At 24.4% G+C, this 27,687-nt stretch overlaps 2 protein-coding genes across 3 annotated transcripts; both read left to right on the top strand.

The window, feature by feature from the left end:
- Positions 1-212: 212 nt before the first annotated feature.
- On the top strand, positions 213-10,594 carry LOC132922318 (alpha-tocopherol transfer protein-like). 2 transcript variants are annotated; one of them, XM_060985778.1, is made up of 7 exons: positions 213-360; positions 5,789-5,931; positions 6,158-6,314; positions 6,981-7,236; positions 9,025-9,135; positions 9,698-9,803; positions 9,876-10,594. In XM_060985778.1, exons 2-7 carry the CDS (start codon positions 5,799-5,801, stop codon positions 9,929-9,931), a joined length of 819 nt encoding a protein of 272 aa, XP_060841761.1. In that variant the 5' UTR covers positions 213-360; positions 5,789-5,798; the 3' UTR covers positions 9,932-10,594. The 2 variants fall into 2 exon arrangements, with proteins under 2 accessions (XP_060841761.1, XP_060841762.1); XM_060985779.1 differs by having other exon boundaries at positions 220-313.
- Positions 10,595-15,291: 4,697 nt separating this feature from the next.
- Positions 15,292-27,586, top strand: LOC132921769 (alpha-tocopherol transfer protein-like). The gene is made up of 6 exons (XM_060984965.1): positions 15,292-15,723; positions 18,051-18,207; positions 21,510-21,765; positions 23,442-23,552; positions 26,221-26,326; positions 26,406-27,586. Exons 1-6 carry the CDS (start codon positions 15,588-15,590, stop codon positions 26,516-26,518), a joined length of 879 nt encoding a protein of 292 aa, XP_060840948.1. The 5' UTR covers positions 15,292-15,587; the 3' UTR covers positions 26,519-27,586.
- The last annotated feature ends 101 nt before the right edge of the window (positions 27,587-27,687 follow it).

Below are 27,687 nucleotides of genomic sequence, written 5' to 3'. Positions count from 1 at the left end.
GGTACCTAATACCTATATATATTGTATATTTCAATTTATAATCTGTTTAATAATAATAATATTGTGTATAAAAAGTAAATCTGTTTAACATAAATATAGTGACATAGTTTTATTTTCTATTAACTCAAAGTCCACCGTTGGTACAACACAATGGTGTCTGATCGAAGATTATTGAATAAATTATAAGCGATTAAGCTGTACCTTTATCTCTAAAACGGCTTTTTACACACAGCCGTCGACTGTGAGTAGTGCATACTGCATAAACGTTTTAGCAGTGTTGAAAAGTGTTTGTTTGCCAGTTACTTATCGCCAGGTAGGTACCTCTCTATTTCTTTTTGTCAGCATCGCCGAAATTCAAAGGTAAATAAAATAAGTCAAGTTTTCACCAATATTATTATACTAGAGTATTTTCGTAAATTGTTGGAAATATATTTTTTTTATTTTAAAATTGTATTTATTTTAAAATTGTATTTATTTTATAATAATACTGCTATTATTATTTATTATTTTTTCGTTGAAAATGTGGAATGTTTGCACATTAAACATTATGGTTCAATACATGTCATAGAAAAAAATTATCGTTAGGTTTTAATAATTTTTTTTTTCACTTGTATTGTGAAATTGAAATAGTTGTTAAATCTGATTTTTATGATTTAATTATTTTACTTTAAAATATATTATTTATACAATTTTCACCATAGACCATCGATTATTTATTATTAAGTGGTAAAAATAATTGTTTTAATTTTTCTACAAATAGTAAGTATTACATACTCATAACAAGTGACATTAACCTACATTAAAACCGAATTTGAATAAACACACACATATCTGATGTGATTTTAGATTATTAGCGGAACGATGAATGTATTATTGATTTTTTGATGATGGGGATTTTATTTTGTATCTGAAGACACTTTTTCTTGTAGACAAAAGTAAAAATTGAAAATGTTTGCACAAAAAACCATTTTTTGACAATAAGAGTTTTCTAATCTGGTTCCTCATAACTTTTTCATATATAAATAAAAAAATACATTTTTTTTTATTATTTATAAATTACATTCTTAATCTTTTTACACCATTAATACAATAAGTAAAGTAAACAATAGTTAACGTTTTCACAAGATTTGAAAACATGAGGGACAGGAGCAATGAGCATCTATCACACTACTTTCAAAAATGCATAGTTACAATATTTTTTATAAACCCTTTAAAGTTGGAATTTTACCACCCACACCCCTAACAACGTAGGTACTATAATACAACAGATCTTCGTAGTTGTCTCCGAAATATTATAATTTATACATTTTATGTTATACGTTTTTATTCTAAAATGCTTTTTCGTTTGTCTTGTCATTAATATGTTCACGTCGTTTGGTCGTTAGATTTAATTTTTCATTACCATATGCTGGGTAAAATGCAATAGTCGAAATCATAACATATAATATGATATCATTATATTTTAGTTTGTAATTGTATAGACTTAGGCGTAAATGCGTAATTAAGTCTAAAATTGAGGGATTTAGAATCACTTAAAATTATAATTATCCACAATTTTTTTTTTCAGGATATTTTATAAATTAATAATTAAGGACTACTATAATGTTTTGGATATAGGTCTGATAATATCCACCTTTCATAGATAGCTTACGAATGCGCTACTGACCAATGGTTTACTATATATTTGAATTTGAATACATCATCGAGCCATCGCGGTGTAGTAATTATACCCATTTATTTTGCAAGTTGTTTTTCAGTTTTTGTTGACGTCTAGCAATCTAAGTGCCCAACACGTATATATTATTATTTTCCAGTTAAAAAAAAAAAAAGGTATACATTATGATGAAAAATTATTTGACGTCATTGCAAGTTGTATAAGAATATCAGAATCGAATATAATAATAATAGCGTAATGTATGGTATTATAGATACCTACGTATCGTATTAAATGTCTATAATTATTTCGTATGCTATATCTATAATTAGACAAAAAAATGAATACGAAACCACCGTAATATCGTGGTTATTTTTATAATTTATAATTATTACTATAAATATTATTTAAGTATCTACGTCATAAAATCATACTAATGTTGTTTGTTTATCACCATTTATCGTAAATATAAGCGTAAAAAAAATTTCATGAAGATCTATCGATAATTAACAGAACATACAATTTAAAAAAAAAAAAAATGAACGAACAGTTACTAACAAAAAAGTAAAGTCTCATTATTCTGAGCTACTGCCAAAAAAATATCAAAAATGTATGCTTATATTCAGTACTAACCCCGAAAAAGGCTATGTAAAACGTCATAGAAAATACCGTTTTCTTAATGATTTATAGAAAACTAATGATAGAAGATGTAATTTTAAAATCATTTTGTTTAATTTATATTTATGATTAGGTATGTCAAATCTTCACTAACTTGTTTTTATCGTGTTTTACTTGTGCAAAGACAGTAGTAATAATTAACGTTAATAAATTATAATATGTATACGCGACACACACACACACATACACAAACTAAATTACCTACATTAAATTTTTGTCGTATCAATATAACGGGTTCGACATTCAACCATTACAGTATTGTGGTGGTGAAAATGGAATTTTCCACGAATGACGAAGAACGTCCTCTGTACTTCTATTCACAGACTGATAAATTATGATTAATGAGTGGTTTACCTATACGTTATAGGTACATATAAGGTGTAAGTGGTGTAACAAGACTATTTAACTAACTTCCATTACAAATATTACAATATTTGTGAAATATTCCTGTTACACTCTGTATATAGTTCGTATTAACACTAATCTATTAGTAATAATAGGTTTTTGGTATTTTACTTTACATAATTTAAATTTTGAATTTTGAAGTAATTATGATACAAAATTTAAAAAATAAATATTTTATTTTTGAATTTTTCGAATTATAATATACATAGGTAAATTTTCAATTTCATGTCCTTAATAGATTACCTTAATTAATTATTAAATTAAATCGATAAATAAGACATAGTTCTATTTCAAATTTCAAACATGATGAAAGAAAATTAAAATTTTTAAACCTTCAAAACTGTATTCTTATTTTATTTCGTTGATAATATTTGTTAAAGTGTTATAAAACGTTTTGAATTAAGGCTATTCCGTGGCAAAGACTACAGGTGTCAAATTCCTGCATATTATTATATTATAATATACTATATAGATGCGTTTGTGAAACTGACGAAATATTGCGTTTGTGTTTATACGAGCTACTGGCTATTTTGACAATTACCTACGTTTAAACCAGTTTTTGTTTTATTTTTTTGTTATAGTTTCATTACAGCTATAAACTACTTTGTATGACATTTCGTGTAATTGAACCACGTCCCAAAGCATGCCATGCGGGGGCGGGATGATTTAGTCATTTAACTTCTAATGATTTATCTTAATAATTTGTGTTTTGAATTAGTAGGCCTTGTAAAATCTCATAACTATTATTAAATCTCTGTGAAGTAATCTAAATAGTATTAATTATTAAGATTTTAATGTAATGTATTTATTTGCCATTACCTATTATACAAAAATGTAAATTGATGTTGATTATTTTAACTTTAACGTATACTGAGGTGATTAAAAATTTACATTTTTGTTTGCGAGTTACGTATTTTAGTATCCTCCTTTATTAATTAATCCAAATCAAACCTTTATATTTCAGACTACAGATATTATAGGAGGCACCGCGGGTCCTTACACATATTATACAGATGACCCTGAGTCTTATTACTATTTTCATCATAATTATATGAATTACGAATAACTTACGGGTCGCGAATTGTATATTTTGTACCAATCATAAAACCGGAAATGATTATTCAATTCTATTATTTTAATAGGTGTAATACCTAAGTAATTTAGCAGTATACCACTAACCGGTTAAGGTATTTTTTTTGTTTTGACTATTTTAACTATATTATTCACCAATCTTGATTTCAAAACATAGGTACTTTATAGTTATTACTGCAACTTACCCGGAAATGTATTATTTATAAACAATAACAAAATTAAGACTGTACTTATACACCGACAATTGTAACTATATATGCCTATAATTATTGTAATTATGATACTTATTGCACTGATACAAAATTTAATTCTATTCGATGTTATTATTGTATGTAAGGTTAATTTTTGATAAAATTTAACAAAATCACGAAAATATTCAAATACTTTATGGTTAAAATTTCTTAGTATTTTTAATTTGTGTAAAACTTAGTAATTTTATGCAAGATTTCTCATAAGATATCATACTAGAGTATTTTTAGTTTAAATTTCAAAATTTTGAAAACTTCTCTCGCCAAAATTCTAATATTTTATTATAGAAATGTTTTTGGACTAGATACAACATTTTTTTTTTTTTTAAATTTCCTTTATCTGCAGATTTTCCCGCCGTGCGTGACATCAGTCATCAATAGACTAAGAAGAGAACGAATACAAACTGTTAGTTACTTTAATTGTTAATTGGAAATAATACCTATACCGAATATACGTTGAGTATGATGTGTATTCTCTCGTTTGATAAACGTTGAATTATAGATAACGTTCAATAATTTAATTTACTTATTATATTTTAATATTTTAAAAATATTTTCTCAGCTTCATTAACTAAATGTTTTTTTTATTATTTGCATTGATTTATATATATTGTTTATCAATTTTGCTAATTATAATTAGTACAAACTTTAAACCTTCAATTTTGCGTTAAAATATAATTTGCATAGATTAAGTTTTTTTGTTTAAATGGTTGTTCGAAGAAATAATAATGTTACAAAAGGTGAAATTGCTTTTTACATTTTATCAACTACGAGGTTGTTGACCGCGTAATACATTATCTACAAAAATATTGAATACTAATTGTTCAATGTTTGAAAATGTAATAAATTATTTTATATTGTGTTTACAATATAATTTTTAACACAAATAAGTAAATTTTTTAAAGTTATTCTTGTTATGCTTAGTTGATAGTGATTAAAATTCGTAAAATCTTAATCAGACTGTTAAAAAAATGTGGTAAATCCAATCCGTGCATAAGTTGAAAATTTAAAAAAAAATTGTTTTGTTGAACATTTGCAAAAAAAAAAAAGGTAAAAAATTGAAGTTTTTCAAAAATTCATATAATAACAAGTATTTTTATGTAATAAAAGAAAACGAATTAAATGAAAGGTTTTGCGTTCAAAATATTTTGTATTACAATCATTATTGAATATACTGTTAAATACAATTATTAATTATTATACTTGGTATTATTTACATACAAATTCTCATTTTGTATAATAAAGTTATTTCTTGTTGATATTAAAAGTTTTGAAGGATAATTATACATTATATATTTTTAGCCCTAAATTCCTAAAAATATGTATCAATATTAAATACTGGTATAGATACAAATCATACAATACTCATTAAAAAAAAAAAAAAACATTATTGATTTATAAAATATTATAAATTAATAACACACAGTGTTTAACTTGTGAACGTTAAATATCTATTAATACAACATAATAATATTATATTTATTAATAATTATTATGATATGAATAAATATTTATGTACATTTTATATAAAATTTATATTTTGAAGAAATCAGGCCAATCAGGAGATTTAATTACGATATTACTCGTAATATATATCAACAGTTGTGTACACTGTACAATGTTATGATTTTACTGTAATATCGTTGATATGTTTGTCGAAGGCTATAACCAATTACTTGTTTATGTGACTGATTTACTATAATTATTTAAGGTCCAACAAAATGTATCAACCGGAAACAAGTTATGAAGAATTTCTGAAGTCAGAACAAGAAAAGTATCCGGAATTAAATTTAAAAGACATCGAAGAGCTAAAAGAAAAATTGAAAGCAAACGATGACTTACCTCCTATACGAGGTACGGTTTTATATAGAATAACCTAATGTAGTATTTGGGTTACCTAAAATACATGTTATAATATGTGTTATAAAATTAAAAAAATATACATAAATATATTATATGTACCTAATATAACATTATGATATATTTATCAAATTCTAAATAAATTTTAAGTTTATATAAAATTTTCTACACATTTTCTGATTTTTGTTTTTCTAATTCGTTTGTTTGTCGTTTTTTGTAGATAAATTAGTCGTCATGTTCCTCCATAGTAGTTACTTCAATGTCGATGATGCGTACAAAACAATCACTAATTATTGCAAATACCGTAAAGAACTACCTCAAGTTTTTGAAAATTATGATCCATCTTCCGAAGAGATGAAACAGGTATTCGATAGCATGTAAGTACGATATTACATTACTGTAGTTGTAGGTACTTTGTATGTACATTCGTACATCATGTATTCTTAGAATATGGCGCATGTAATCCAAAATACAATAATTGACATTTAAATTACAGTTATCCATTAACTTCATAAATCTTTAACTTAGATCTATTGTATTATAAAATTATTAGACATTTAAGTTATAGATTTGTAAAATAATTTAAAATGTCTGAGGCATAACAATTACATCAGATCAATCATTCAAAGTAACCGCAAAATTTAACTAATTTAAGGCATTAAGTAGGTAGAGTTAGGGTGTTATCACATAATTATTTTTGACTTTTATAATATTTGACTTGTAGATCATAAAACTGTTTAAAATTTTAATTTTTAACTTAAACGATAGATTTATAAAGTTCAAAAATATATTTTTTTTATTTTCACTTATATTAAAAAAGGATTATAATTTAAATAATCAAAATTATACATCCCTTTTAAACTATATCCGTAAGTATGGTTTTCGTAAATTACTATGAATTAACGTTGTATTAACGTTGTATCTGCAGCTGAGCTCACGATACAGACTAATTATATCTATAAATAAAGTCATTCATCCTTATTCCATATTCATAGCTGTGAACATTTCGGACATTAACTTTTGGTTTATTTTTTTTGACATAGGAGCATTTGCATAGTGTTAAATCCCAGTTCTGGCAAACAAGAGCGCCTCCTATACACAAATTTCAAAAATACCGATCCTCGAGAATACGACTACGTGCGTTGTTGTAGATATTTTTTTATGATGTTGGAATATTTGATGATTACAAGTGGTACATTCGACGGGGTGGTATTGACAATGAACAGCAAAGGTGTAAGTTGGCGGCATATCACCAAGACGCCGATGAATACAATGAAAAAATTACTAGGATTCGTACAAGTGCGTAGAACAAAAACTGTTTAGTTTTAAATTTTTTTGGACTATTCCAATTTCTATAATATATTCAAGTCTTTAATGACCATAAAAAATAATATTTTATGATCATCACTACGATTATTCTGCAAAGTGGTGTACTGCATAGTATGTAGGTCGCGACTCGCGAGTATAGCCATATTAGCTAAGCCAAACGCCGGTAATATTGTAAATGGCCAAAAGTTTTCCTTATTGTATAGGTAGGTATAAAGACTACAATCTACAGATGTACTATTTACATATTACATATAGGTATTTGTATTTAAAATAATAACGATGTAAAAATCACATGAAAATACAGATTATATTTATTTATTATTTCAGTATAAAATATATAAAGTACCTAATTAATTATTATAATTTTCTTAAATCAAGCAAATCATGCAAAAAATATATATACTACATCGTATATGCTTACTAGAAAAAATACCTTTACAGATTGTATATTTTCATAATAAATGTTAAAAAAGAAAATATGAATGTTGATAAAAATTGCTAACATTTATCTAAAAATTCAAGAATTATATTAAAATCTAACTTATTTTAAATAATATTAAAAATTTATATCAAACTAATAATTAAATCAAAATTAAAATCGTAAACATATAAAAATAATATTTTAAATATTAATAAAAAATAAAATAAAATCTAATTATAAATCAATAAAATTCTTAATGCGCAAAACTATAAAAATCTTAAAATTTTAAAACCAGTATATTTTTTTAATCGATATCAGAAAAAAGTAATGTAGATAAGCAAAATCTAAATTAAAATCAAGAAATGTGATTTCAATTTTAAACCCTACTTATTTTTTACTAATTTTAGACCATAAATATTGATGATCTAGATTTAAAAATAAGCGAATAGTGAAAAATACCATTAAAAATCATATACCGCACAAGTATAAGTATAATGCATAATGATGTGAATTTTTCTTGTAGGTATAGTCTTTAGACAAAAAAAAAACAATTTCTGTACAGTATTGGTATATATGTATACAATATTATACGTCCTATTTATTATTATATTATACATAAAAATTTAATATTAGCAGGTCAAAAAGTCACAAATAAGTCAATTTTTTGTACATGTCATATGTCTTTTTTATTTTGATTAAATACATTTGTGTGGTGTTTCTATTGAAAGTTGTTAATATTAACAATTTATTACGATATATTCACAATAAGACGGCTGCAACCTGTACTAGGTCGTATTGTTGAAAGCCAGAGTTAATCATATTAAAAACCCACTACATTAATTATTACTATTAGTATTGAAGTTTATAAAAGTTTTGTAGTTCCAAAAAGTATAAATCGTTAAAATACAAATAAATATTCTTCTTGACCCTTTATAATATAATTTATTCATATTTATTCATCATGAATCATAATATAAACCTGAACATCTTAAAGCTACGAATATACTGTTTTATGTCGTAGTAATTATGACCCAGCCTTAAGCGTATAACCTAAACTCAGCGTAGTTTATACTGTTTAATGTATAACCTATAACCTTACGTTGCACAATTGTTTAGTTTGTACAAAATATATGTTAACTATAATTTTAGTTATAATATTACCATTGATTACCCATCAGGCACTATTCTATATTGTTTCAAATACATAGCTATACTATTTATTTTGGTTTTTTAAAAGTGAAATGTATAATAAAATATAATAATACTAGCTAAAAGCAGATACATGTTCGTAGAAAAAACTGAAAAATGTAAATTTTATTTTGTATTTTGTTTTATAGGAGGCATTGCCAGTGCGACTTAAAGAAGTGCATGTCTTAAATGCTGGCTCGATAATTACTATGCTGTTTAACATAATCAGACCATTTATGAGAAGTAATCTTATGAACCTGGTAAGTATTCGAGTATAGTTTTCATTTTATTTTATTTTATTTATAAATACGGGACAAACTCAAAAACCAATGTTAAAACATGATAACTATTTTTTTCAATATTTATGTTTTGTCGAAAGCTGTTTAGATGTTTTTGTTGACATTTAAATAGTTATAATAATATACTTGCAAGTATCTGTGCTCGATTACCATCCAACGTGTTTACTTACCTTATTTTGTGTGATAGACTCATAGACATAAAATATGGATAAATCAACAATAATATTTTATTGTATTTTTATTTACACAAAATATATTACAATCTGTTAAACATACACTACATTTGTGGTATTGACAAGTAAAGCCTTAAAGCAATACCATGCCTAAAACACGCGAAGAAGACACATAACAAAACTGAATAGAACGGCAACAGCAATAGTTAAATAATTGAATCTGTAACAGTTTTTTTTTTAAATTTTTATATTTTATTGTATCACAAATATAAACATAGATCATATTATATTAAATATAATCATGGGCTGTGTTCAAATTAAGTATTCGTGAATTGTGTTATGTGTTTTAGTTGAAAATATTTCCAGAGGATTCGACAGACATTTTCAATCATATGCCCATCGATTTAATGCCGCAAGAAATTGGGGGTAATGGAAAATCACATTATGAATATTGCGGTAATTCAAAACAATACGTTCATAAACTACGGAAAAACTTTATTTTTAATCTTTTTTTTTTTGTATTTGCAGAAGAAACGTACAAACAAATGATTTCCGCTCGTGATTATATTGTTTCCCTAAAATAGTACAATTTTTTTTAATAATGGGCTAACAAAGAAATTACACACGATATATGATACGGAGTAGATATTAATCCATTAATAGAGTATTTTAATATTTTTAGTTGAGATTATATAGAACTTAGTAAAAGCAATTTAATATATTTATGATGGGTCACACTAACGTCTACCGGAGTTCAATGAAACCTTAAATACAATACTTTAAAAAAAAAAAAAAAAAAAAAAAAAAAACAATACGTCTTATTCAATAGAATTTTTCAAAATTTTGTGTAGGTACATCTAAGTTATAAATATTATTTAATATATTTATTTTAAGGTGGTATAAAATGAAATTCGATTTTATTATCGTTATAATAATCGACAAATGTATATTTTTTTAATAATTTTATTTTGTATAAATTTATTTAATATATTTATATTATGATTGTATTGTTACAGTAATAATAATAAAAATAAAAACCATCAATATTTAAAATAAAAGAGAAAATTTGTTGTGACTAGTAAGAATAACAAAAATCATGAAAAACAATTAATGTCGGATGATTGTGTTAAATTTTAAAAACAAAATCAGCATAGGTATAAAACCACATCATTGTAAAATCGATATATTTATTGCTCAGCTCAAAAGTTTATATTTTAAAATAATAAATAATCTTATATACTTGTACATATCGACATACTAAAATGTTTTATCTTCCACAGTTCAACTATGTACGTAAAAGTCTAGATTTTTTTTTTAACTACATAAAATGTTGTATTTGATTCGTATAGTGGAGCGACACAGCCGACAAGCGGTTGATTTTACAATATAGTTAATGTTTTTTTCTGACGTTTTATTCGAGCCATTATAATCTTTAATATCGAGAGTGGTTTATGGTAGAATATTGTACCTCGGGTGTATTATTGAGTAGAAAATTCCCTGTACTTAATAATAATCGCAGGAAACAACAAAAATAAAGTAATATTTATGCAACACCGTTATCAATTGACGTCTAATGGTTTGTACATAAATGTAAATTATTATCGTGATTAAACGTTTTAATTACATAATTAATACCCATATCAATACTTATATTTACCTAGGTATACCTACCTCGTACTAATAACGAACTACTGTGTATGGTTACATAATTGTATATAGTCGGTTCAATATAATTTAATTCAAGATAATTTTTTTTTAACAAACAACAGTATAATAATGGTTAAAATGTTAAAAGTAATATTAAAATTATAGCGTATTTATATAAATCATAATGATCCAACTAATTCAGCCGATGTTTATTTAAATTAACATAAACTTTGTAGTAAAAAATGTATGTATAAAACAATGACATAATATAGTGCATAGTTTTAAAGTATCAAACCCAATACTAAAATTTGCATGAAGGTTATAATAATAATTAAAATAAAGTATGGAAAATCGTAAATATGATAAAAAACTTACAAGCTCTCGGCCTTGAATAATCATAAACATACTCGTTTAGCAAGATTTGACGTTTACCTTTCACATAAGTAGGTAAAAATTGAATTAATATGCCCAAACAAACTAAATTGATATTACTTATTAGTTTATAATATAGTTAATAATTGAATATTTAAACTATTGTAATAATAGAACGAGATCATCGATTTTAAATAAGATGAAATTGGCGATTGTCGTGTTTAAAACATACGTACGCTTAAAAATGTAAAAGAAACTATTAAATTATTTTTAAAAATTTGTCTAACCTGTTGGGTGATACTTGCAGCGTGTTTACACATCTTTTTTTTTAGCTATTGCATATTCTTTGTCACCGCGATTACTTATTGTACACTTATACTGCAGGTACATTGTAATTCATTTTTAATAATAATAAAAGAAAAATTATTTAAAACTGGTTTTGGCATACAATTTAAAACTAAGTACGTAGTTACTGGCGATAGTTTTTTAATTTTAAAATTAAGAACCTATATTTAAACATAGTATTTTGTTTTAACGATTAAATTTTTACGTTTATCGTAATCAATTTAAAATTGTGTATTGAATATTTAATTAAAAAGCACTTGCGCAACAAATCCATAAAAAAAATTCCTATGTTCTATTGAATTTAAATTAAATTACAAAATGATATAATATTATTACTAATCAATAGCGAAATGTTAAACACATTGAACGATGTTCAGCATACCTAATATTAATTCATTCGACCATTTCGTATCGTATTGCTGACGTTTCCGCGATTATGTCCGTTTTGAATAAATAAATAGAATTCAAGATTCTGCATTAATTATTATTAAATATAATATGATTTACTTTGCATAGTTTTATTCTAGTTTTAGATACGAGTATAAAGTAATAAAATAATTATTACAAACTAAAATCATTTAAGGGATCCCTCGAGAATCGTTATTTTACGTTAAAATTTCCGTTTTTGTTAAATTTTTAACTTCAAAAAAATCTATAAAAGTTAATGTTCATGTATTTTTCATACTATGCTCAGAAAGATACAACAGTATTCAAAACATTTTTTGATGTTATTCTTTTATGAACGGCAACTAAAAAAAAACAAAATCGATTTTTTTTTCAGAATGAAATAGTAATTACCTATATTTGGTACATTTATACTACTAATAGGTTAGGTGTTTATATCGTTCGACTTACTAGACACAATAACGAATCTATTCAAACTTACAATATTGTATCAATGTTTTCATGGTTCATAGTTTTATTATTTACGTCTGCAACGATGTAGAAGTGTTCTTTTGATTTTTAACCTATCATAGTCCATCATAGTCAATAGTGGTGACAATTGTAGAATACAATTAATAATAATTATGTTTTATCATCGTATGGTAGGTATATTTTTATTTAAATTTTTTGTTATACTTATTTTCTCATTAAGGAATTAATTGATAATTATCATAATATATATTTTAATATTATAATTTTTTAACAGACTACTTTTAAATTTTTTGTTTTGCATTTTAAATCTTAAATATTTATTTTTATAAAGATAGAGGTTATATTTATAAGAGATTTTAACTTTGATTTCTCTTAAGTTAATTATATAAGGAGTAAAAATTAATTTTTTTGAAAACCCAAATTCATGTTGGGGGGCTCAGGGGGTCTCCTTTGTGGTGGTTGCTATGTTTACCACTGCCCGTTTAGAGTGAAATTATGGTGGTCAGTATACATGCCACCACCCATTTATCTTAAGCTAATTTTTGCCTAAAAATTACTGTAAAATACTTACGTTGTATACAAATACTGATCTTGTAAATATTATATCCATATATCTATAATATATTAGCCTCAACTTGCTGATATTTTTTTTGATCGTAAAAAAAAAAAATGCATATCATTGTCAAATGAATAATATATTTAATTCTGGTTCTGGTTCTGCAATTATACTACCTACATAAAATATGCCTGTACAATCTTCTAATATAGAAATATTTAGAATGCAAAACTATAGACGAAAAAACTTAAACAAGTAGTTTTCCTTGATTACTGCACTACGCTCAATATCACGTAAGTGTGTTTACGTTTATTTTACAATAATGGTAGCTACTTAGAGTTACCAATGTGTTTGTTTTGATTAAATATAATATATATTATATTATATAGATCAAAATTATGGTTATTATTTCTATTTACTCATTAGGCACCAACTTATTTAGGTATATTCATAATTAATAATAATTTGTCAACGGTATTGAATTAATTATGATATTGTTTTATTCGATCTAGTTTAAAATTATATTTATTTTAATTTTCATTAGATGCGCCCATGGGCCTATGTATTAAGTTTTAATTATTGTACTAACTCAAACATACTTTTGCAACAATATTTTAATTAACTATAATATTCACTTCAAAATAGTAAAATTTTAATAGAAAAATGTTTTTATTTTTAGGGTGCAAATTTTAATGTTGGCAGTGCACAAGTTCCATGTGAACTCCCTAATTGAATAGAATTAAACGCTTTTTTATTTCTGCGTTCAAAAACCATGTAGTTATCAACGAAAATATTTTTAATAAAAATTTAAAATTCGCATTCTATTAATTACTAAAATAATTTTGGTAGTATTGAGATTGATTCATAATTAGATACCTATATTTGATAATTTAAAATTTTCAATATCATAGGATAAATAGGAGTTATAATTGACAATTTTCAAACTAGAAAAGATAATATATAGTACTTCAAGATAAACAGAATAATTTGTAAGTTTGGATCAAAATCCCAACTACTTGGAAATAAAGCATATGGTTAAGAAATAAACAATTAACAAAATTTATAAAATATTTAGGTGAAATAATTTTTAAAATACGTGCATTTAATTTTTGTGGATTAACTAAATTGATTTTTAAGCATTTACATTAATATTTTGTGATAACTGTAAAGTATTTTTCTATTGGTTTTACCAACTTTTTGTTTGTTACATTCTTGTATTATCTAGAATTTAAAATATTTTTATCTATACTCTATAGTATTATATTTTGCAGTCTGAACGTGTATAATATGAGTCATTATAAGTCCATATTTAAAAAAAGTCTTAAAATAAGTCATTAAAGTCCCTACCTGATTATAAGTTATTTTTTATTACAATAAAATAACAAAAATCATATTTTTTTTGTTTAAATATCCAGTTTGGTCAAAATCTGAATTACAAACGGTTGTAACTGAAAATTGTGCATTTGTAACTTCGATATTTTTAAATTACCATAAGTAAAATTTGTGTATAACTTAATATTAAAATTTCAAGCTTTTTAACAGAAGATAATATTTAAATGTAAAAATAAAATAATATACATGTTTATTAATAAATTTCAAATGTTTATAATAAATAATAGGTCAAAAAGAGCAAAAATATTTTAAACATTATACCATGTCTAAAAAAATATATTAATTTAATTACTTATTATTATGTTTTTTTTTTAGTTTTCCCCGAGTAGGAAGAAAGTATGTTAATTTGTTTATTTTATACCTCCACGGTACCAAATAGACACAATTTGTTATCAGATATCGTCTGAAAATGAAAAGTTGAATTATTTTTTATTAGAAATAGTATTTCAAAAACAACAAAAACAGCAAAACAAACAACATAGTTTAACGATGCGCTCAGAATCTTAAAAAATATTGACGCGACACTACAAATAAATAATAATACTATATGTTCATTCGATAAAAAAAGGTACTTACCGATATTTATGTACGTTATATACGTATTGAATGGGATCCATTGTTTCTTCGCGGCGGCGTTCATGTTGACCTTGCCCTTCTCCAAGTCGGTACACAGTTCTATACGATATATTATTATATTACAATAATACGTATATCTGCCGATAAACTGGTTAAAGATTGACTCGCAGACTGATTTGGTCGTTCGGCAGACTAGGATGCGATTCACGAAACGATAATAATATTTTTATATTTTAATATACCCGACACGATCTGCAATTACATACATCGCGAACGGTTTTCAATGCGGTTCACGTGCAATCAGAAAATTTAGCGTTCGAGTATTGGCGGCGCACACGACAATTCTATGCGTCCAACTGCAAATAACTGACAATTTGTTGTACTTCATTTCGTGACTATCGGTTACAATAGCTATATATTGCATATAGTGTGACTTTGGTCTATAATACCAATACGTATATTGTTAACTCATCGACATGACGTACTCCCCGTTGACGCCGTTCAGTGAATACCTGCAAATAGAGCAGAGCAAATATCCGGAGCTCACGTTTGACGATATTCAGAAGTTAAAGGAGAGCTTAGAGGACGATCAGACTTTGCCACCTATATCGGGTTAGTACCTATGTATAATAAACGGGGTGATTCGCCGGCATGTTCACTTCTCTCCCTATTTTTAATTTGGTAATACATCTACTCAAATGCTGATTTTGGAATTTTTATGTATACATACTCGTGCACAGTGCCAGAGCTAGGTTTTTTGTGAGGGGGGAGGGGCTATAATATTCACTAAAAAAGAGGTTAAATTTCACAAAGAGTTATATAATTACTTCGATGGTCAAATGGTCGTCTAACATTTCGGGGAGGAATTTTAACCCTGTAAGCCCCTTTAGCTAAGACTAGGAACTTTGTGCTTATAAATATATAGGAGCTATATTTTTAAAAACTTAGATTTTTTTACAATTTATGAAGTGCCCTGTGGATGATGTAAACCTTTTTCTCATAAGAGCTATCTATTTTTATTGTAATAATTTTTAAGTTGTTTTTTTTTACAATAAAAGGAGACGAGTTTGTGTCATGTGTATATATCACTCAATTAATACAGTTACAGTTACGTTCATTTTTTTTTGTTTTACATTGGTTGATCAATCATTCAGTGAAGATTTTTTTCCGCGTAATGCTTAGGTAAAATTGATTTTTTTTTTGGTTTTTCTACTCTTAAATGTTGAGCAATAAACTAGTGATAACGTATAACAAATAGATTTTAAAATGCGAATTGAATTCAGCAACGAGTGTAAAAAGCGATACAACAAATTATTAGACCGATCTCTTGCTTGCTAGTCACGATCTATAATTATTTTGCATAATATTATGATAAATTACTTTCAACAAACACCTCACGAACCCGTCTAGCATAATAAATCAAATAAAATATCAGTTAAACCAAGTAAATAAATATATTATAAATAGACATGCCACGTAGAAATCATATGTAAAAATAGCACCAAAATTAATAATAGGTAATACTTACTAAAAATTATCGTGGCTGTGGATTTAATATATGTATAACTTTTATTAGTTCGTACAAGAAACCTTTTTCGTATGTTGATGAACAACAACCCCGATAAATAACACCGAGTACATACGCATAAGTGATTTATATTGTAGTTATTTTTTAGATTATATTTTATAGAACAACCAGACTATAAAATATAATAACTATTAAGAATAACATTAAAAGTAAAAATATCATTTTGATTAAGATCTAATGAAGATATTTATTATTATTTATTATTTATAATTTTGCATATTTTGGTATTAGAGCGAAATACACATGTTGTACATTATTATTACGTTATTTTAACGTTTATAACTGCATGTATATTTAGTAGTATCTTAGTTAACTAATCGCATAACATTACAATAATGACTATCCAGTCAACATTTTAAACAACGTTGTTTTCCACTTCTATATAATGTTATTATGCCTACTTAATTATTTATAAAATAATTTTGAATGTATACAATTTGAATTTTTATTTACTGTCTTTTTTATTAAATTTGCATGTATTCTAGATTTAAGTATGTTTTAGTTGAAATCGACAGTCATACAAGGTTGTTCGTTACATCTAACTGGCTTATCTTATAACAGTTATAACTTAAAATTATACGTAATTTAGTAAATGTAAATCTATTTTTTATTCTCGTTTTTTGGATAAATATCACTTTTACATACATTTACATATAATAACAGTAAATGTATCGTCAAAAATTTTTTTATAAACTATGTTTAATTTAATGTGATCTTACCAGCAAGATTTTAATGTTATTAATTTTATCTGATAATTAATTTGCTTGCAATGGTATCTATCTAATTAAATATGATCTATTTAATTTTAATATGTAAAAAACATGGCCCTTTCTATTTTTACTTAGTTTTAAAGTTTCAAATAATTAGCTTAGGTGTTTTAAAACTAGTTTTATTTTAAATATTTTAATTTTGTTTTCTAGACTAATTAGTTAGATTAGGTTATGCATTGCACAATTTTATGTTTTAAAATTATACTGAAATATATTTTAAAAGATGATATTTTCCTTATTAGTTATTAATACATACGTATATGTATGTAGTTGATATTAATAATGTTAAATTACATTTTTGTTATTTTAAATTCATAAAGATATGTATAATCATTGAATAGATAGATAAACATTTCGTAGGTACTTAACTAAAATGATGAATTAAATTAATAATATTTTAAGTCAGGAAAATTTATTTAAAAGTATTTTTAAAGCTTCAAAATTTGCAATCACGATGTTTTATACTATATTATAACTATAATTACATCAACATAAATTTGTTATATATATATTGTATTGCTGTTATATAGAATTCTAATTTAATAATTTAGTAAGTTGATTAATGGAAATTTTTTTTTCAGACAAAAAATATTTAGCATTTCTTCACAGCTGTAATTTTGATATAGAATTAGCCAAAAAGACCATTAAGAGATGTTACCAGTTTCACTTCAGAATTCCACAAGTGTTTTGTGAATTGGACCCATTAGCCGATGATATAGAATTAAGTTATAATTGCTTGTAAGTAATTCAACTACGGTTAGTTTAATTATTATTTACTATTAATCATTTGGTATTTATTTTTGTGTTAATATTATATATTGTTCAGAATCGAACGCTCAAATGACAAACATATTATTATTATTGTAAATTAGCCATAGACATAGAGTAAAGAATAGTAGTCAATTCGAGGCTATATTTATAGGAATATGGTTTCGCAGTATCTCCGAACTACTTAAAATTCCCGGCTTCATGCCATGTGTTTTGGTAAATTACATTAGGTGACATTTGATCTGACACAAAAATGTCTTGGTACCAAAAATATTCATCTACACTACAAGAAAATTACTTTTATTTATTTAACTTTATGTAACTTATTGGTGTGCCATTATGTGTTGATTTTTACTATGAAAAAAATTAGATAATTTAAATGTTTTATTCATTTTTAAATTGTCAATTCGACATATATATATATATATATATATATATTGTACCTTAGAGGTTAAAATGTGTAATTTCTGGTTAATCATCAAATCGCGAAAATTAAAAACAACGAAGTGTCTTGTTGTTGTAAGTATAGATGTTTGGGAAATTTCTATTTTTATTTCAATGATTTCAAATGCATTATTTAATATTAAGTTAATTATTATACTGTATAATTTTTATAAAAAATGAACATTTAAATAAGCGTTTTATAGTTTTAAATCTATATTTTTTAAATTTATTTTAATAAAATTTTAAATTTAGTTATTATGATTTAGTTTTTAATATAAATATTTTCATCATTATCGTGTAAGATATAGAAAATAATTTTCTTTATTAAGCTACTTATATTTTTTTGACGCCCTTAAATTTTCAGAGCTATTATAGTAAATTGCACGATAGATAATTTTCTTATAATAGATTACCTGTAAATTATGGCCTTGAGCCGCGAAAAAATTACTTAGGTACTTGCAAATACTGGAGAGTCATGAGTATAAAATTTAAAGTTTAAACCAAGTGGTATTTTGTGTAACTATAATTAAGTGTTTACTGTTTAGTACTGTCAGCTTAATGTCTCGCACTTTAAAAAAAAAAAAACTATCGAGACAAATTAAAATTTTTTAATATTGCGAACGTATGCAGCGTTGTGATTAGTTTTTGACAAATCATTTTTGTGTATTTTATGTATAATACTTATTTTATTTTTAACTACATTTCTTTAAAAAGATTTGTATTTTAGTCGATGCCGGTAGTTATGTTAATGTGTATAATTCATTAATGATGCATAATATAAAATTAAAAAAGTTGTATTCATGTCTTTGACCGTTTTTTTAGGAACAGTTTTTTTTTATAAAATAATTTTCATATGTATTTGTTTGTTTATTCAATTAACGTTCGTTTGAGTATCAAAATAATGCATAGGTTCTATTACTACATGTATTGAGTTAACAACCTCGGTGCTAATTATTAATTACAGAAAAGAATATGTAAACTAGTAAAAAAAAAAATTTATGCTATTAATTAATTCTGAAACAGATAGATAACGATAAACAACTGCTCTAACAGAGTTATTTCTCACGTTTTAGATAGATGCTTATTTTTCCATTTAAGTTTTGTGTATTTAAAACGATATTATTTATTTGATTTCAAATTTCAAATATTTAGGTTAAACACTTTATTTAATGCCCATACAAACAATAAATGTAAACACAAATGTAAATTACGTTTGTGGTTATATGATAATATTTTATAAAATTTAAAATATATTTTTTTATATCACAATTTTGACCAAAGTAATGTTTTAAGGAAACAAAATATCCTTAAATCCTTGTATATAATAATGGACAATTTTGTTTAGAAAAAATAAATTTCGCTATAATAGAATAATTATTATTATATATTGCTAATATGTTTTGCTCTTTGTTGCGTATTGCCTATAACTTAAAATAATAATGCGGGTATATCTAGTTTTTACTAGTTCTCGACATTAATGATTAAGGTTTGAATTTTTCTTTTTTTTCTCATAGCCGATAATTTTTTTTAATGAAACAGCTTTTACATTTTATAGATTTTTTATAATTATTTATACTGTAAAAAAATATGTAAATATTTTATAATTATAATTTTATTACGAAAATTGGACGTGATTAGGCGTATAAAAAGGCCCAAATATGTTGCATTTATAGGTATAGAGTCTGGAGTAATAGGAAAGTGATACCCATTTGTTATAAGTAATTTTAGATTATGTGCTGAGCGATGAACATATTGATTTTAAAATATTGCATTTTTTAATTTTATATTTATTTATTTTAAGTAGTTTTTTATGATATTTTCATAAAATTGTGTGCATTAAAAATGCTGTGATTTTTATTTATAAGCATTTGAAGTTTAAATGTAGATAAAATTCATTTAACTACGAAAAATTGTAATTAATTTTGAAATAAAAATGTACGAGTATAAAATGTTCAATTTATATAGTTACAGATTGAATATTTAATATAAAAAGTGGATTTTGAAACCAAACAAATCTTAAAAATATATAAATTTAGATTTTTATAAAAATTTTAAGTTAAAATTCAACCGAAATTATTTATTTAAACATTTCAAACAAAGAATAACGATTTTAATTATTTTGTTGTAATTTAAAAATATTATAAGCGAGTACTTGAAATATTTAATGTAATTTGTATTATTATAATTTATACACACAATGACATTTTCTAATGCACTGTTACATAAATTTAACATGCTATATAACTAATGATTAAGTAAATATTTTTAAAAGTAATATCATAAAAAATACTTATAGGCTGACAGAACAGCTTTGCTCAAAATTTTTAGTTTTTATATCTAGTGATTTACCATTGAATTCAAACTTAACTCATACCTACATTACATGCAGTAACTTACTTTCCAGTGACGAGGCTTACTTAACACCTACTATAAAGCAGTATATTTAAGGACAGTAGTAACGAGTTGATATCAAGCATTTTAAGCAACCTTATGTAGAAATATGGCTTAAAAGGATTGGACTATTTTGAATTTTGAGGATTTAAAGGATCATAATGTTATGTTGTAAATATATTAGTAAGAAACATCTGGTGTTTTCGCGTTAAACATTTTTATGATATGAGATTCTACTCATATACATTTAATAACAATAATTGAATAATATAATATTTATTGCACCGAAAGAAACATACAATTAAAATTTAAATAAATTATATAAATGATTGTCTCCAAAAGCCTTAGCTTGTGGAGGAGACAACAGCTCTTATTTTATTAGGTGAGATTATATACAAATTTAAGATAATTTAGTTTTGTCTTTTTAATTTGTGTAGGAGCATCTGTCAAATGCCGACTGTCAACACTGACAAAAATGATCGAGTGCTATTTATGATGTTTCAAGATACCAATCACGAGTTATTCGAATACTTATCACTTTTCAAATACCTCACTATGTGGATGAACTATACGCTATTGAAGTACGGTACGTGCGACGGAATGGTTATCGTAATAGATACCAAGGGGCTAAGTTGGCGTCACATCGTAAAAATACCAATTGGAATTGCTGGTAAAATGTTGAAATTCTTGGAAGTAAGTTGATATTTGAATCATAGTTTTTATAATAAAAACAACAATATATACTTTTTTCGATTTATGATATAATATGACTAATATAGTAATATGTTATACAGTATAACATATACTGAAACGTACCTAGAAATCTTTATTGTCTATAACCTGAATTAAGACCTTTAGTTGCACGGGGTAGAAAATTAGCTGTGTTACCATATCAATGGAAATAAATATTATACAGCTTATATCTTTTTTTTCTATTTTTAACATTCCAATACTGTTCGTATATTGATGACATACAATAACTTTATACATACTATTAAGAAATAATATCAATAATAATAATAATACATCACTATTGATTAATAACATATTATATCATGTAAATTACTTCATTATTATAAATTTATAACTTAAATGCTTATATACAATTAGGTGTTCTAATGACAGAACTAATACGTTTTTAAACAAGAATCACTAAATTTAAAAGTTAAAATGTGCATAAATGTATACATAATTTTTTTTTATTAATAAAAAGCCACTAGTATATAACCATGATAGCTTCCATAAAATATAAATTTTAAATATTAATAAAATATTAAAAAGGAAAAAATTATCTTTATTAATTTAACTTAAATAATACTGAATTATTAAAAAAATGATTAAATGTTGAAGTTACTAGGAATAATGAATAGGTATACTAATTAAATATTATATTAACTATTCTCATTTAATGTATTTAAATAATTATGTATGAAAAATAAATTTAAAAAAGAATTACTATGTAGAGACTTGACATTTTTATCGAGTATTAATAGAATTTACTAGACATGAAATAATTTTCAAATATTTCGTTTATTTTGTGTTATTATGAGATTCTGAAGTTTAAATTTTGACGAAATTGGATATTAACGGGTAAAATTAGCGATTTCTCATTTATTGTTATTAAAAAATATTATTTATTATGATTTGAAATCATTAGGTATATGTTTGTATACGTACCTATTACACAATGCAATTTTTAAAATATTTAAATACATTTTAAGCTATTGCTTATATCTTTACCACGGACTTAAATAAATAGGAATTACATTGCGGTTACTAACTCACTATTTTTCATTAGTGTATCTTAAAATGTACAAAATTTATAATTACATTTATTTATTAACTGCAAAAATTACAAAAGACAATTGAAATGAAAATTTTAAACTGACAATGGAAGTAACAATACATAAGTAGTCCTCGATGACGTGTCCCCTCTCTTGGCAACCTTTAAACCAGGACTCTGAATTATGTATTTATTCAAATATATCGTATGTCTCTTCACATGCATTTGTTTGGCCCACAACGGCCTTAAATGTTTGGGTATAATATTACAGCGATAACCACATGTACAATGTTATCCGACTAGTTTCTAAATAAAGACTGTATTATAAAGTTACTTGTTGACATTGAAAAAGAATAGCAACTAATCATTAAAAAAATGTACTCAGATTAATTATAAACCTATATGCTTCATTTTATTAAGATCATAATATTATTATGTCAATAGATAGAATTATAAATTAGGTATACGGTTTGTATTGTAAAATACACAATAAAATAACTGATTGGACTTGAAAATATTTATACAACTTTATAAGTTTTTACAAAATAAAAATGTACGCAAACTAATTCACTTATGATCTTTTTAGGTTGGTCTACCAGTTCGTTTAAAAGCCGTACATGTTTTGAATGCTGGATCGGCTACGCAGATGATAATGAAAATGGTTACACGATTTGCTAATCAAGAGTTATTAGAAAAGGTAAAATACATCTTTAATATAATAAAGGAATACCTACGTAGTTAGGTATGTATCATAATTTTATGATTCATGTTGCGTACAAAAAAATAAACAACAGAAAACTTTGTAATTTCTTGTTCTATTTTATTGTATTATAAATAATTATAACAATTTAATATAACTATCTAATATGTTTAATAGCATGATTTAGAGTTAAGAAATAACTATATCTATTGAATTCATGATAGTTTGAACGTAATATTATAACTATAGTTATGAATTTACGATTAAAATTATACGAGGAGCTAAGTTATAAATTATAATATACAAAATTAGTGAACTAGTAGAGTAAGTATAGATATAGGTGAGATACGGATGTCTTTGAGTTTCATGGCAATTGTCCACTTTCTTCGCAGGCTTTTTTTTTTAGATTAAGTTGTATTTTGTGCATTTGAGTTTAATATTGAAATCTGAAAACAATTTTGTAGTATAAATTATAATATAAAACAAATTAAACATATTGCGTTACATAATTATTTTTACGAATTATAATTTTGTATATTTTTATTTACTTATTTTAAAAATAGGAAATTTCCGCACAGTCAAAAGCTGAGGGATTACTATTAGACAGATAATATATTATTTGAACGGTAATATGAACCTTTGCGAATGCAAGCATAATTTTATAAGTATAATTAAACACTTATCGTGCTTAAGTAGGTAAATTATATACATAGAAAAACCACTATTTCATATTTAGCGTGTTGTCTAGTGACCTGATTGCCTTAAGATACTGTGAACGTGAACGCTGTAGTCATTAATTATATTTAATGATTATAATATTATTCATAGTCAATAAAAAATGCAGTATGATATACTATATATTGTAATGTAAATAATAATATCCATATTATACTAAGTGATTCAATTGAATAATTATCTCGAAAAGTATAAAATTTGAAGTCATTACATAACACATATTTGAAAAAAAAAATTTTTATTTATTATCATTTTTTTTTTTTATTATTACTTTTTGAATGATAACATTTATTTTTAATTTAATATCCTGAAGCAGAACATGTTTTTGGGTTATACAATTTGAATATTGAACGAGTAACTAGTAAAGTCACACTTTCTTCTCAAGTTATTTTCAATGCCATTGCACTTTTAATAAATTAAGTTATTGTACTTACGTAAAATTATTTTTAATATTTATAAATATAATGAAATTAAAAATATATATATTTTAAGTTTACATGAGCGACCTATAGGGCCATCATTTTGCATAGGTACCCTTGTGTTGCACTCCACTTCATCATCTAAACTTAAAATATTTTTAACTATAGATTATTTAGAGGATTATTCAAAGTAAAAATATACTATTATTTGTATATTAAAACACATAAATGAAAGTCCGAAATATGCATAAATAATGTTAAAATATGTGCAAAACTTAAATGAAAAATAAACGTTTTTAATCATTTTATTATGATTTATGTGTTTATGCTTATTGAAAAAAATATATAAATATGTATAAGTCTGATGCGTTTACAATTGGTTTTAGAATACTACGGAATTTAGAATTGCTAAGTATTTTCAAAGGAATGTTACTGACTATTAATTCGGCTATTAAAAACTTGATAATAATGACTCACTAATGTATAAAACTATAAAACGACGGCTGATAGTTTCTACTCATCCGATCGGACAGTGTTAAACAGTGTCCAATTAATTTCATGAAGAAAATGTCGATTAACCATGGTTGGCGACGTATAAACAATTAACTATTCCCCCAAAATTCAATTTTTACGCATTAAAATACTCAGAAAAATATTTTGCTTTGGAATGTGAAATTAGAAATGTATGTCATTAAGAAAAGTAAAAATTGAAAAAATAATAAAAATTTAAATATAAATTAGTAAGAAATATAATTTTTATTTTTAGTTACTTAAAATTATCTAGGTAAGAAAAATTATTGTTAGGGCTGTCAATATAATCATGACTTATAAATTATTTATCAAAGAACAAACATTTCTACTCATTTAATTATTTTAGATTCATAGTGGAACAATAAATGTATTAATAAATTATTTTACAATAATGATATATTTTTTAAAAATTTTTTTCTTATCTCTCGTCATTTTGTGTAATGCGAAAACAAATAAACTGTTGATACTTGACATTTTCATAAAGTGTTTATTATTATTATCGTTTTTTATACATCGTATACCTAATTTTCAAAATATTTGGATTATTTTTAAGCTATTTATCGGAAATTTATATTTTCCAATGTTTTTTTTTAATTGTCAATAAGACTTTAACTTCATTTAAAATATCCTAGACTAACAGACCGTCTCTGCTTAAAATCGTTTTTCGTATACAATAATTTATCATTCAATTCAAATTAATACATCCATTACATCAGCCCTCACTCGAGCCCTACTATATAGTAGAGCGGTATTCATTTACTTACATTTTTTAGATTGAATTTATGTACACAAAAGTTTTGGTATATTATGATTCCATAGGTATTTAATATGTATAAATATAATAAATATTATTATAATATTATTTTTACACACTCAAACACTCTAATAATTCAATTATTTATTTTATATTGTTATAACATTATAATACTGATAGTGGTCTATCTGGTTAATTAATACAACTTTGTTTGATCATTTTCTAGATAATACTTCATCCAGTCGGTTCAGATGATATTTTCAATTATATATCAAGAAATGAATTGCCAGAAGAAGTAGGAGGATCAGGAAAATCGCATACTTTCTTCAACGGTAAGGATCAGCTCTCGCCCATTTGATGATAAAAAAATTAAAAATTAAAAACTAATATCATTATTATTTTATTTATTAGATGAACTTTACAATGACTTGATAGATATTCGTGATGTTTTTCTTGAGCAGAATGAAGTACTGACTAACCAAATGGCGTATGTGAATCAACAACTTGATCAAAATGACGAATAAATTACCAATATAATAATATTTTAAGAAAAAAACGAAACACATTTTAGTGCAATGGATCAAATAATTCAAATCATTATAATAATAATATGGAAGTTGCTATTTAGTGAAATTGTATTATAATTAATTGTAGGTTGTGATAATTATTTTTAGATTATCGGTTTTTATCGATAGGCAACTTAATATAGTTTAGAGTGAATTAGGTAGACGAATAACAATAATTTAATTAAAAAGTTGTGTTTGTCGTAAGATTGTATACTTGATTACAAATTAAAAGCTTATAGCAGTTATAACGTTGTTGATTAATGATTTAGATGATATTTTAAAATTATTATTTTGTACCTCAGTAATTTTTAATATGAGTACCTACCTTTTTTTAATTTTTTACTTAGATAAACTTGAAATATTTTAAAAACACATAAAACTTTCCTAATCAGATTGCTTCTTCTAAAAGTTAAAGACTAACGTAATACGTCATTTATAATTCATACAAAATAAAAAATGTATACAAAATTGAAAATAGTACATACGTATCTACTCCGTATTCCTAAATAATAATAAAATTAAAAACTAAATAATATATTGTATTGTATTTTATACTATTTAATAAACAATAATGAAAAATACTCATTATAAAGTCGCAAATAATATATTTTATAATATAAGGATTTTTAAAACTAGTTGTAAATAACCTAATTTATTATACTAATCAGACTACGATTCTATACTATTTATTACATTACACTTTTTTTATTTATTGTTTATTCAGTATAAATGATGGAACAGCATTATTTGACATATGCAATAACTTTTGTTCTATTCAATGTATTGCATTTTATTATTATTTTAATGAATTAAACAATTTTAACACTGTTTTTATTCAAATATATTTTTTTTTTTTTATAAACGGTACAAGGTTTGTAAAGAGCGGTACATTCATTAACCCGGCACTGAGTATAATATTATAAAAATACAAATTTAATATTTAAAAAATGTTTATATGCTTATGAGTTATCATAATGTTATGGCTATAATTTATAAGTGAAAATATAATCAATAAGTATTTTTTCAGTTGTGTTATCTTTTATCAACAAAAAAAAATTAAGTGATATATTTCAACAAAATTAAAGTTCAGTTTCAACATTTGTAAAAGCAGATCTTGTGCACTTGTT

This window comes from Rhopalosiphum padi, chromosome 2 (genome assembly GCF_020882245.1).
Source record: "Rhopalosiphum padi isolate XX-2018 chromosome 2, ASM2088224v1, whole genome shotgun sequence".
Classification (NCBI taxonomy): Eukaryota; Metazoa; Arthropoda; class Insecta; order Hemiptera; family Aphididae; genus Rhopalosiphum; species Rhopalosiphum padi.
Note: the sequence above shows the minus strand (reverse complement) of the source record. Positions and strands in the feature narration are given on the sequence as shown.

What these genes read in the sequence shown, in the direction of transcription:
- LOC132922318 (XM_060985778.1), top strand. Translation starts at nt 5,799, where the DNA reads ATGTATCAACCGGAAACAAGTTATGAAGAATTTCTGAAGTCAGAACAA. An exon ending in AATTACTAGGATTCGTACAA is followed by an intron (nt 7,237 to 9,024) that starts GTGCGTAGAACA and finishes TTTGTTTTATAG; the next exon opens with GAGGCATTGCCAGTGCGACT. An exon ending in GAAGTAATCTTATGAACCTG is followed by an intron (nt 9,136 to 9,697) that starts GTAAGTATTCGA and finishes TATGTGTTTTAG; the next exon opens with TTGAAAATATTTCCAGAGGA.
- LOC132921769 (XM_060984965.1), top strand. Translation starts at nt 15,588, where the DNA reads ATGACGTACTCCCCGTTGACGCCGTTCAGTGAATACCTGCAAATAGAG. An exon ending in GAATTAAGTTATAATTGCTT is followed by an intron (nt 18,208 to 21,509) that starts GTAAGTAATTCA and finishes TAATTTGTGTAG; the next exon opens with GAGCATCTGTCAAATGCCGA. An exon ending in AAATGTTGAAATTCTTGGAA is followed by an intron (nt 21,766 to 23,441) that starts GTAAGTTGATAT and finishes TGATCTTTTTAG; the next exon opens with GTTGGTCTACCAGTTCGTTT.